The sequence below is a fragment of the Pristis pectinata genome, chromosome 10, assembly GCF_009764475.1.
Source record: "Pristis pectinata isolate sPriPec2 chromosome 10, sPriPec2.1.pri, whole genome shotgun sequence".
Taxonomy (NCBI): Eukaryota; Metazoa; Chordata; class Chondrichthyes; order Rhinopristiformes; family Pristidae; genus Pristis; species Pristis pectinata.
In genome coordinates, this window is record NC_067414.1 from 79,089,116 (window position 1) to 79,102,510 (window position 13,395).

The window sequence follows — 13,395 nt, forward strand, 5'->3', positions numbered from 1 at the left end:
ATGGTTGCCACAAGACGACACAGGTTTAAGGTGCTGGGGAGTAGGTATAGAGGAGATGTCAGGGGTAAGTTTTTTTACTCAGAGAGTGGTGAGTGCGTGGAATGGGCTGCCGGCAATGTTGGTGGAAGCGAAAACGATAGGGTCTTTTAAGAAACTTTTGGATAGGTACATGGAGCTGAGAAAAATAGAGGGCTATAGGTAAGCCTAGTAATTTCTAAGGTAGGGACATGTTCAGCACAGCTTTATGGGCCGAAGGGTCTGACTTGTGCTGTAGGTTTTCTATGTTTCTATCAAAAGGATTAGAGGAGAAATATGGTTTTAATTTTACAGAAAAGGTACAAGTGTGAAGTGGTTCATTTTGGTAGGTCAAGTATGATGGCGGAATATAGTATTAATGGTAGAACTCTTGGCAGTGTGGAGGATCAGAGGGATCTTGGGGTCCGAGTCTATAGGATGCTCAAAGCGGCTACGCAGGTAGACTCTGTGGTTAAGAAGGCATATGGTGTATTGTCCTTCATCAATCGGGGAATTGAATTTAGGAGCCGTGAGGTATTGTTGCAGCTATATAGGTCCCTAGTCAGACCCCACTTGGAGTACTGTGCTCAGTTCTGGTCACCTCACTATAGGAAGAATGTGGAAGCCATGGAGTGGGTGCAGGAGATTTACAAGGATGCTGCCTGGAATGCAGAGCATGCCTTATGAAAGCAGGTTGAGGGAACTTGGCCTTTTCTCCTTGGAGATACAGAGGATGAGGGGGGACCTGACAGAGGTATACAAGATGATGAGAGGTATTGATAGGGTAGATAGTCAGAGGCTATTCCCCAGGGCTGAAATGGTGGCTACAAGAGGACATAGGTTTAAGGTGCTGGGGAGTAGATATAGAGGAGATGTCAGGGGTAAGTTTTTTTACTCAGAGAGTGGTGAGTGCGTGGAATGGGCTGCCGGCAACAGTGGTGGAGGCAGACACAATTGGGTCTTTCAAGAGACTATTGGATAGGTATATGGTGCTGAGAAAAATAGAGGGTTATGGGTAAGCCTAGTAATTTCTAGGGTAGGGGCATGTTTGGCACAGCTTTGTGGGCTGAAGGGCCTGAACTGTGCTCTAGTTTTTCTATGTTTCTAAAAGGTTGCCATCACCAGAACTTTATCAACCAAAAGGGTAGTGAAAGCAAATTTAATGGGCCAGATTATGGTCACAGAAACAAAAAATGGGCTATTGGGCACCTTGTCTTCAACATGATCATGGCTGATCATCCAAATTCTGTACTCTGTTCCCACTTTCTTGCCTTATCCTCTGACTTCTTTAACCTTTGGAACTATATCTAATTCCTTCTTGAATATGTTAAAGGACTTGGCTTCAGCTACCTACTGTGGTAGAGAACTCCACAGGTTCACCACTCTTTGGGTAAAGAAATTTCTCCTCATATCAGTCCAAAATGGCATAGCCAGTAACATTGGGCATGACTGCTGGTTCTGGATGAAATTACCATCAGGAATATCCTTTATACAATAAGCCTGTCCAGTCCCATCAACACTTTACAAGTTTCAATCAGGTCCCCACTCATTCGTTCAAACTCTAGCAGACACCAAAAAAATCTCAGAATGATTAACAGCACAAAAGATGACTATTTGGCCAATCACATCTCAGCAAGCTCTCTACCAGAGCAACCACCTAGTTTTACCCACTGCCTCTTTTACTATGCCATCACTTCCACTTCTTCCAATTGGTGTATTACATTCAATGTTTACAAAGTTAAACAGTATAGTAACAGTCCCTTCAGCCCACTATGTTCATGCCAGCCATTAACTACTCATTTATACCAATTCCATTTACCTGCACTTGGCATATAATCTTCCATGCCTTGGTGATTCAAATGCTTCTCTTGATATTTCTTAAAATGTTGCAAATCTCTCTGCCTTCACTACCCACTCATTATAATTCTTCCAAAAGTACATTACCTCACATGATTAAACCTCGCTGGATTAATCCTCGCTGGATTAAACTCTATCTGCCATTGGTCTGCCCTTTTTACCCACTGATTCTCATCCATGACTATTCTCCTCACTATCAACAATGTCACCTATTTTTTGGGTCATGTGCAAACTTACTAATTAGTCCACCTATATTCATATCCAAATCAGCAATGTATATGACAAATAGTAAGGGTCCCTGTGGAATAACACAAGTGACAGGCTCCAAAGCACAAAAACAACTTTCCACGATCACTCTCTGCCTTTTTTGCTTAACCATAAGATTTTGAACCTATTTGCTAACTTGCTCTGAATTCCATGGGCTGTAACTTTTTCCATCAGTACTTGTCAAATATCTTACTGAAGTCCATGTAGACTCCATCAACCACACTGCCCATTTTATTACCTCTTTGAAAAATGCATTCAAATTGGTCAGACATGATCTTCCCTGAACAAAACTATGCTGACTATCTTTGATTAATGCCTGGCTTTCCAAATGTAAATTAACCTTGGTTCTCAAGAACTTTTTTCAAATAATTTAAGACAGGAGACTGCAGATGCTGGAATCTGGAACAACATACAAGATGCTGGAGGAACCTTACGAGGTTTCCAAGGATGTTGCCGGGATCCGAGGCATTGATTAACGGAGACAGGTTGAGCAGTTTGAGACTATTCATTGGAGCGCAACAGAAACATACTAGCGCTGAACTCTCCCTATCTCACGTTTAAAAGCCTCCCACTTGGCAGATGTCCCTTTCCCTGCAAACAGCCTCTCAGAGTCAACCTTTGCAAGTTCCTTCTAATGCCATCAAAGTTAAGCTTGCCCCAATGTGGGACTTTAACTTGTGGATCAGTCTGATCTTTTTGCATAACTATTTTAAAAGTTATAGAATTATGGTCACTAGTCTCAGAGTGTTCCCCCATAACACCTCAGTTACTTGCCGGCCTCATTTCCCAATAGGAGGTCCAGTATTACTCCCTCTTTACTAGGACCATCTGGGGTTTCTTAACATTCAGAGTTCCTTGGACATGCTGTCACCTTTATGGGAACATAATGACTCAACTCTCATTACTTCATTTCCAAATGACTCCCACTAATCGAATTAGGTTTACCTGCATAGCTGCTCTCAGTCTACTTTTTGCCAGGTTCTGTCTTATAATTTTGAATTCAGTCTTCCCCCATTTAACATCTTAATTTCTGGACTGCTTTTAATCGCTTCCCATAACTACTTGGACACATGCAGAGTTATGGTAATGATCTCCACAATGTTCTCCCATTGAGACTTAAAATAATTTGCCCAGCTACATTCCCTAAAATTAGGTCTGGTATTGCACTCTCTCTAGCAGGACTGTCCATGTATTGGCTCAGAAAACCCTCCTGAATGTACTTTAAAAATTCCACCCCCTCTAAATCTTTTAAATTGAAGACATTTCAGTTTATATTAGGGACGTTGAAATCCCCTGTTACAATAACTTTCGGACTCTTACATCTCTTTATGATTTGTCTACACATATGCACCTCTACCTCCTACAAACTGTATTATTTCCACAGCAAAGTAATTCCCAACCCTTTTTTTGATCCTTAACTCTACCCAAAGGCTTTATTTGAAGAGCTTTCATTACTACAGTAATAGGTTCCTTAACCGATGTTGCAATGCCATGTCTTATTATACATCTACTCCTTCTGTCATGCCTGAAATTCTATCATCGGAATGTTGAGCTACCAGCCTTGCCTTTCTTTCAACCATGTCTCTGAGATGGCAACAATATCATATTCCCATGTGCTGATCCTCTGCACTGGAGAAACCAAATGTCGATTGGGCAGTTGCTTTGCAAATCACCTGCATTCAGCCTGCAGGAGCGACCCTGAGCTTCCTGTCGCCTACTTTGTTAATCCTCCATTAAGAAACTGAAAACTGCTGGACCTCAACAGGTCAGGTGACATCTGTGGAAAGAGAAACAGAGTTTTGGATGGAAGGTCTTGGACCTGAAACGTCAACTCGGTTTCCATTTCCACAAATGCTGCCTGACCTGATAAGTGTTTCCAGCATTTTCTGTTTCAATTTCATATCTTCAGCCATCTGCATTTTTAAGTTTTCACTTTAATTCTCCCATTCCACTCCCACCCATCAGTCTGCAGGCACCTGTTACAAAGCCCAACACAAGCTTGAAGAAAAAATTCTTTTTCCCAGGGTAGGGAGTCTAAAACTAGAGGGCAGAGGTTTAAAGGTGAGATGGGAAAGACTTAAGTGGGATCCAGGAGGCAAGTTCTTTTTTTTAAAAAAAAAGCACGAAGGGTGGTGGGTATATGGAACGATCTGCCAGAGGAAGTGGTAGAAGCAAGTACAATTACAACATTTAAAATACATTTGGACAGGTTCATGGATGAGAAAGGTTTCGAGGGATATTAGCCAAATGGAGGCAAACAGGACTAGCCCAGGAAGGCACCTCGGCCGGCATGGATGAGTTGGGCTGAATGCTGCATAACTATGACCTCATCTTCCATCTGGACAGATTACAGTTTTCCAGACTTAATATTAAATTCTTCAACTTTAGGTCACTTGCTTTCTCTGTCGGCCATTTGTAGTCTAGGCACAGTTTTCTCTCTCCAGGCTGACCCGAAGGGCACAACACAGTATGTGTGTCCTGCTACTGGTAGAATCAACTCAATTGAGCCCAATATTCTCCTTTGTGAGTAATTCAATCTGGCCCAGTAATGAACCTAATACTTCCCTTTTTGTGACATACCATGCTATAAATAACAATCTGGTAGAGTAAAACTCAGATAGTCCACTATCCAACCATTCAAATTTGGGTAGTTCAGGATCTGGCTCACCAGGTAATGTTTGCCATGCTCCCTCCAAACTTGCTGGGGCCCTGGTTCCCGCACTCCCTTTAAACTTAACAAGTTCACTGGTAATATTATAATACTGTGTAACATCTAAACAAGTGAAGTAAAAAAAAAATGTGTTGGGGTATTAGGAGGAAAAGCATCCAATATTCCAGAAAATCTGATAATTCTGAATCCAGCACCACCAAAGCCCAGGGCACATCAGATTGTCAGAGTATTAAGTACTGACCACTGACCCAAATGGAGTTGTCAAAATTATAAGAAAAATAGCACCTTTCACAAATCTTAGCAAGTCCCAGAAGCAACTTATGACATACTTGCAAAGTGTATAAATCAGAAAAAAAACCAGCAGATGCCAGAAACCCAAGCTAAAAATGGAAAATGCTGCAAGTTCCCAAGAAGCATCTCTGGAGAAGGGAATAGCGTTAACATTTTAGGTTGATGAATTGCCATCACCCCAAAACATTAACAGTTACTCTTTCCCTAGATCCTATCTAATCTGCTGTGTGTTTCCAGCATGTTCTATTTCATACTGTACTCTGAAAGTGCAGTCACTGGTGGAATTTCAGAAACCGAGCTTCAGGACAGGGGCAGTATACATACACCTGTCTACATCAATGGTGCTGAGGTCAAGAGGGTTGACAGCTTCAAGTTCCTGGGAGTGAACATCACCAACAACCTGTCCTGGACAAACCACGTGGATGCCATGGCTAAGAAAGCTCACCAGTGCCTCTACTTCCTCAGGAGGTTAAAGAAGTTTGGTTTGTCCCCTTTGACTCTCACCAATTTGTACCGATGCACCATAGAAAGCATCCTATCAGGATGTATCATGGCTTGGTATAGCAACTGCTCTGCCCAAGACCACAAGAAGCTGCAGAGAGTTGTGGACACAGCCCAGCGCATCACGGACACCAGTCTCCCCTCCTCGGACTGTCTTTACCTCTCGTTGTCTTGGTGAAGCAGCCAGCATAATCAAAGACCCCACCCACCCAGGACATTCTCTCTTCTCTCCGCTTCCATCGGGTAGAAGATACAGGAGCCTGAGGGCACGTACCACCAGACTTAAGGACAGCTTCTACCTCACTGTGATAAGACTATTGAACAGTTCCCTTATACAATGAGATGGACTATGACCTCACGATCTACCTTGTTGTGACCTTGCACGTTATTGCACTGCACTCTGTAGCTGTGACACTTTGTACTGTTATTGTTGTACCTGCACTGTGTAATGAATTGACCTATACGATCGGTTTGTAAGCTTTTCACTGTACCTCAGTACAAGTGACAATAATAAACCAATATGCACACAGCCAACTCCCACAAATAATATCAAACGCAGAACAGTACAGCACAGGCCCTTCAGCCATGATGTCTGTGCTAACCACGATGCTAATCCAAATTAACCCCATCATGTTCATGTACCTATCTAAGTGCCTCTTAAACGCCACTATCTTACCTGCTTTCACCACCTCCCCTGGCAGCGTGTTCCAGGCACCTACCACTCGCTGCATATAAAAACTCGCCCTGCACCTCTCTAAAATTTCTCCCTCTCACCTTAAAGCGACGTCCTCCAGTATTTGACATTTCCACACTGGGAAAATATGAAAGCCACCAGCAGTGTTTATTCCCCCCCCCCCCCCCGAAACTGATTTAAGGGGCAGACACTGGCCAGGGTGCACCCTGCACATCCGTGGGTCTTCGAGGGAGCAGGAAGGGCCTCCTATCGGAATTGTCCCTCCGACATCAGAGCGGTCCCTGGGCGCTGCAGCGGAGCCTCACGGTGGGTCGGGGCGGCGGCGGGCAGACAGTCCCGTGCGGAGCGTTGTCGCCCGTTGAAATTTAAACCCCCCGCACGCGGAGCCGGCTCCCAACCGCCACCGCCACGCACGACCGCGGCGGCGTCCTGAGGCTCAGCCCAAGCTCGGCCACCGGCTGCCAGCAATCATCACCCACCTAGTTCACAGGAACCCCGTAAACACAAAGACCACCACACGTCTAACGAAGGAGCAACATCTACTTACCCAGACAAACGAAAACAACTGAACGTTGCCCGCCCGCCATCTTCACCGGGTCCTCTCCAAGGCCGTGGTGCCTTCTGTTTTGCCTGATCAATTGGCCGCGTCCCCCTCGCCCGGCGAACTCCTCATTGGCTGCACATGATCATATTTTATCCTCCCTTTCTAAACATAGGACAACGTGCTAAAATTAGCCACATCGACCTCTGGAGGTCTGACCTCTATGGCAGCTTGACGGATAGCTAAACTGAGGCCCGCTGTCTGCTCATTCGGAAGTGGACAGGTGTTCAGATGACTCAGGTGAGCTGAGGAGAGGGAGTGAGGTGGACACTGGACATCTGGATGTTTTACCTTTAAACGTTTTTCTGGAGTATTTCCTTTAAAAAGTAAGTCCTATATTTTTCTTTTGCTTGGTATATTTTTGGAGGAACACCTGTTGTTTTCAAAAATGCATTACACTCGTTCTTTGTGTGGTGCAGCATTTACGTTTAAGTTGTATTACACGCATAGTTGGCGTAAGTGAAAGTATGATTGTTGAATTACACCTATGCCAGTTCTTTAGTAGAACTATCCAGTTAGCCCCACTTTGTGTTTCCCTCCAATTCACCTGATTTCCCTTTTTGAAGCTAGTTTAGACTCTGCTTCCACAACCCTTTCAGGTGGTGTATTCAGATTATACAGCTCGCTACGTATTCCATCCTTATTGCCTGATCCCTCTGTTTCTTTTGACTTTGGTATCCTCTGAATATTTTGTCATAGAATCATAGAGTTATGCAGTATGGAAACAGGCCCTTCAGTCCAACTTGGCTATGCCGACCAAGTTGCCTAACTGAGCTAGTACCATTTGGCTGTGTTTGACTTGTGTTCCTTGTCACAAACCAGCAACAAAAGAAACACACTGAGCATGATTCAGTGTTAAAAACTATTTTATTAATCACTACTTATGATAATACGTAAAATAAAAGTAAAAAAAAATGTTAGTATGTTAGAATTCAAGAATGTTAAACCTCGAACGTTAACCCCAAAACTGAACTCGTCGTGTGTGTGTGTGACAAAGTCCAAAACTCCCAGTTCCTGAATGGTTCTTAAAGTTCAGTTCCGCAAGCCATAAGGTGAAACATGAGCAAGGGCTTCTTCAACAACCACCGTTGTCTGAAGATAAGATGTAGATGTAGAAAAACATAGAGAGAGAGTACATACGAAATCCAAATGTTCCACGATGGAACCCAAACGACACTTCAGTGTTTACTCGGTAGTGACTTCCTCACCCCGAAAAGCATCCGAACCGTGGTCGTCCACACACAAATACCTGTTTCCTTCTACAGGTCAGCAACAAAGTGAACTCCACCGGATTACTTCCAACTTCCATACATGGATTTCAGTGGCAAACACAGTTATTGTTTCTCATCCATCGATAGAGAAAACAAGCAGGCTGGTGTCTCTCTCCCTTCTCTCTCTCTCTTTTTTCTTCTTCTGACTTCTTCAACAACGTCATTACGTCCTTTATCTTCTATTGACGTAAGCACGCCCCACACACACATACACACACACTCTCTATCTTAAAGGGACTTTCACTGAGTCCATAACATCCTCTAAACCTTTCCTATCCACATCACTGTCCAAATGCCTTTTAAGTGTTGTAATTGTACCTGATTCTGCTAGTTCATTTGGCAGTTTATTCCATATGCTCACCACACTCTGTGTGGAAAAAGTGTCCCCCTCAGGTCCTTTTTAAACCTATGCCCTCTAGTTTTGGTCTCCCCTATCCTGGGTAAAAGGCTATTCATGTTATCTATTCCCCCTCATGATTTTATAAACCTCTGAAAGGTCACCCCTCAGTTTCTTTTGCTGCAGGGAAAACAGTTCCAACCTATCTAATCTCTCCTTGCAAGTCAAGCCCTCCAGTCCTGGCAACGTGCTTGTGAGCCTTTTCTGCACCCTCTCTATCATAATCACATCCTTCCTATAGTACGGCAACCATATTCCATGCATGTTCTCACCAACACCCTGTACAGATGGAACATGACACCCCAATTCTTGTCCTCAATGCAACAGTGAAGGCAAGTATGCCTTGTGTCTTCTTTACCACCTTGTCTACCTGTGTCGCCGTTTTCAGTGAACTATGTACATGTACCCCTAGTTCCCTCTGTTCTACAATGCTCCCCAGGGCCCTACCATTCATTGTGTATGTTCTGTCCTTACTTAACTTCCCAAAATGCATCACTTCACACTTGTCAGAGCTAAATTCCATCTGCCTTTCCTCGACCCACTTTTCCTATAGGTCTAGATCCTGTTGTAACTTTAGACAACCTTCTTCACTGTCCACCACGCCACCAATTTTGATGTCATTCGCAAACGTACTGATCATGAGAAAGGGCCTGTATTTGAATTAATGGTAGAGCAGGCTTAAGGTTGAAATAGCCCACTCCTGTTTCTTTGATCAATTTTTTGTATGCCTCCTCAGTAGATTTGTTGGTATGTGAATGTACGCCTTCAAACCTCTGCTCAAGTACCATTTAATACCCCCATAGCTTTGGGCCTCACTTTCCGGTTAGTTGCTGCCATTTAGTGAACATTGGCTGCCATAATTCCTTCTACAAAATGAGACATTTCATTTTGAAATTCCTAACTGATTTTTATTTTGAACATTAAACTAAAACAATTCATATAAATAATTTCTTTATGCACTTGGATGTTTTACTCATTTTTACAATTCTACATTTTATATTGGCAATAAATTTTGGTAGTAAATTGTAGATTGGTTGTAACAGTATACAAAGAGAAACAAACAAATGATAAGAAAAGTAAATCTGGTTTACTCTGAAGTCAATAATGTGCTTTAATATCCAGTATAAAAAATTGCATCATGGAAAAGAAAACTACATTTTAACAGAGGAGATGGGATTTCTTTTAGGGTTTGTATTGTTAATTGTAGTTGTCTTGTTGAAGTTGAACTCCAGTATTTATAGCAAGAAAGATTGAGAAAAGTACTGGGGCAATGACACAGCCTTGCTTTGCAGGAGTTTGTGCTGAGATTGGGTGTGTTTTGTACACATTTACTTGTGTTAATTCATGGCAAAGAGAGGCTAGAAATGATTGTCCAAGGCAGCCAAATTTGAGAAGGATACTCCACAGTCCCTTTCAATGGATGAAATCAAAGATTTTGAGGTGGTTGATGCTGCTCCCTGCATTTCTTTTGGAGTTAATGCGTGGGGAAGGTCATGTCCTTTGCACCCCCAGATGGACTGAATCCACAGTATGATCTGGGGAGCAGCCACTGGGAGGAGGCAGTTGAGGAAGAACCTTGTTCCACAACAGGATTTGTTTCCATTCCTGAAAATGGTTGTAATTAAGTTGCCTCTGGGGTCCCCTGGCATATCTTCAATTCCCCAGATGCAGTTGTGCATTTTTCTGAATTTCCTTTCTATCAAGCCTCAGTAATGACATTCACTTGGTGTGTCTGGCCCTTTCTACTTATTAGTTTCAGTTAACGGCGAGACTGGACTGAATAGTTTGTCATGCAATGGAGTCAAGGACATTCATGTTAAGGACACTACATTGAGGAGTTCTTAAAAGTGCTCTTTTCAGTAGGCCATGATTCCCTCTTTATACTTGATAAGATCTCCTTAATTCTTTGTTCTTGGGTGTTTGGGCTGTAGATGTTCTTGACAGTGCTGAAAAATCTACACACAACACATTTCAGCTGGACCTTCAGTGCTCGCTCCACCTATCATCTGGTTTCAGGTAGAGACACAAATGACTGCACTTGCTGGAATCTAGAGCAAAAAAATGTTAGAAGAACTGTAGGTCAAACATCTTTAGAGGCAAGGGGATGGATGATATTTTGCGTCGAGACTCTGCATTGAGACTGAAGGTGTAGAGGAAAGATAGCCAGTATATAGAAAGGGAGGGGTGAGACAGAGGTAGAACCAGATAAGGGAGGGATGATGGACAGATGAAACCAGGTGAGGGAGCGGATGGGAAAGGTGAACCAAGGGAAAAGAAATCTAAGTGGATAGATATTGGTAATGGGTAGATGGAACCAGGCTGGGGAAGGTGGAGTCTTGGTAATGAGGGGGGAGGGATGAAAAACATGACTAAAGGGAGAGAGAACCTGGGATGACCAGCGGGAGTGGGAAAGAAACAGAAGTATTGGGTTACCTGAAACTGGAAAATTCGATGTTCATACCATTAGGCTGTAGGCTACCCAAGCAGAATATAAGCTACTGTTCTTCTAATTTGCATTGGCCTCAGAGTGGCAGTGGAGAAGGCCCAGAACAGATGGGTCAGTGTGGGAATGGGAAGTGGAGTTGAAATGACCGAGAGTATAAGATTGGGCATCTTGATCAGAATGGCAATGGATGTCTCTACATTGACAAGACCAAACATAGATGAGGCAACTACTTTACAGATTACCTGATCTCTGGCTCTCTGGATCCAACTGCCTTTTTGTTCCTCTTCTGTTTCTGCCTATCATGTACCAGCCCCTTCTCCCCACCACCGCCTCCCCCCATTCCCCTTTATCTGGTTCCACCCATGACCTACCAGTCCCTGTCTCATTTCCACCCGCCCCACCCCTTCACTTTGAAATACTGGCTATTTTCCTTCTACATTCTCAGTCCTAATGAATAGAACATAGAGTACAGCACAGGAATGGGCCATTCAGCCCACAGTGTTGTGCTGAACTAATTAAACTAGTGATGCCTAAGTAAACTAACCCCTTCTGCCTGCACATGGTCCATATCCCTCCATTCTCTGTATATTCATGTGCCTATCTAAGAGCCTCTTGAACGTCTGTCATATCTGCCTTCACCACCACTGGCAGCTGAACTTTTCACCCTCTTGCCTTAAATGACCTATGGTATTAGACATTACCACTCTGGGGAAAAAAAGATACCAGCTTTCTCCTCTATTTATGTCTCTCATAGTGTTATAAACTTCTATCAGGCGTCCCCTCAGCCTCTGCTGCTCCCCAGAAAACAACCCTAGTTTGTCCAATCTCTTCATATAGCACATGCCTCTGATCCAGGTAAACCTCTTCTGCACCCTCTCCAAAGCCTCCACATCCTTCATATAATGGGGTGACTAGAATTGAATGCAATACTCCAGATGCAGCCTAACCAGAGTTTTATAAAGCTGCAACACAACTTCCTGACTCTTGATCTCGATGCTTCAACTAATAAAGGCAAGCATGCCATATGCCTTCTTTACCACCCTATTGACTTTTGGGGCCACTTTCAGGGAGCTGTGGACTTGGACCCCAAGATTCCACTACATCAAAATGCAAGGTCTCGATCTGAAATGTCGCTGTTCCCTTGCTGCCTTGGATACTGCTTGACCTACTGAGTTCTTCCAGCAGTGGTATTTGATCTGCTTTTAGGTCCTGGTTTTCTGTTGGCTCTCAGTCTCTAGAATTATTTCTTTTTCACTGAGGCATGGTGGAGCTTCCAAGCAATAAGACCTTGTGCTTGTGGCTAATTAGCTCCTGATTCTCCCAGTCATTCTCAACAAGCCTGTCCTGGTATTTTCTAATTGAGAGGCTAAGAGTGTCTAATTTTGGTGTCATGTTGTGTGCATTCTCCATGTGACCATGTGGGTTTTGCTTCGGTCCTCCTGATTCCTCTTGCGTCTCAAAGACATACTGGTAGGTTAATTGGCTACTATAAATTGCTCCAGAATCAGAAGAATCAGAGAGGAGCTGATGCACGTGTGGAGAGAATAGGTTATAGGAAATAATTGGGATGTGTGGGACAGGTGGGAATATTCCAAGATCTGCCATGAAGGAGCTAAATGGTTCCTTTTATGTTGTATATACAGGGGTCCTCTCAGGTTGTGGCAGGATTCCGTTCTTATGAACTGTTTGTAACTGGAACAGTTCACAAGTTGGAAATGCGGCAGCCAACTGAGTTCCCACATGGCGGAAGATTCCTGCGGCCCCATAGCAGTTGGCAAATCCATCCTGCCGATCTTCCAAATGCTTGTTCAAATACTTTGCTTCAGTATTCACCAGAGAGAGACATATTGACGTTTGTGAGGATGGCGTATGACAGGCTGATACGCTAGATCATGTCGAAGTGAGGAAAGAGGATGTGCTGGAACTTTTGAAAGACATTAGGATAGATAAGTCACCAGGGCTGGACAGGATATATCCAAGGTTATTATGGGAAGCGAGGGAAGAGATTGCTGCGCCTTTGACAATGATCTTTGTGTCCTCACTGGCCACAGGAGTAGTGCTAGATGATTAGGGGGTGGCAATTCTTGTTTAGGAAAGGGAGTAGGGAGAACCCTGGGAATTACAGACCAGTGAGTCTTACTTCAGTGATGGGCAAATTACTGGAGAAGATTCTTAGAGACAGGATTTATGGGCATTTGGAGAAGCACAGGCTGATTAGGGACAGTCAGCATGGCTTTATGAGGGGCAGGTCGTGCCTCACAAGCCTGATTGAATTCTTTGAGGATGTGACAAAGCACATTGATGAAGGTAGAGCAGTGGATGTGGTGTACATGGATTTTAGTAAGGCATTTTGATAAGGTTCCTCATGGAAGGCTCATTCAGAA

The 13,395-nt window shown here is 43.6% G+C and overlaps 2 protein-coding genes across 3 annotated transcripts in view; one reads left to right on the forward strand and one right to left on the reverse strand.

Annotated features, from left to right (window-relative positions):
- The window catches only part of acp1 (acid phosphatase 1), a 47,404-nt gene extending 40,388 nt beyond the window's left edge, over nucleotides 1-7,016 (reverse strand). Inside the window, exon 1 of the mRNA XM_052025150.1 lies at nucleotides 6,844-7,016. Coding sequence (XP_051881110.1) covers nucleotides 6,844-6,883 — 40 coding nt within the window. The 5' untranslated portion in view covers nucleotides 6,884-7,016. The remainder of the gene's footprint in view (nucleotides 1-6,843) is intronic.
- Nucleotides 7,017-7,083: 67 nt separating this feature from the next.
- sh3yl1 (SH3 and SYLF domain containing 1) overlaps nucleotides 7,084-13,395 on the forward strand; it is a 188,826-nt gene continuing 182,514 nt past the window's right edge. Inside the window, exon 1 of one of the 2 annotated variants that reach the window (XM_052025149.1) lies at nucleotides 7,084-7,223. In XM_052025149.1, coding sequence (XP_051881109.1) covers nucleotide 7,223 — 1 coding nt within the window. In that variant the 5' untranslated portion in view covers nucleotides 7,084-7,222. The remainder of the gene's footprint in view (nucleotides 7,224-13,395) is intronic. The other variant, XM_052025148.1, reaches the window with a different exon arrangement.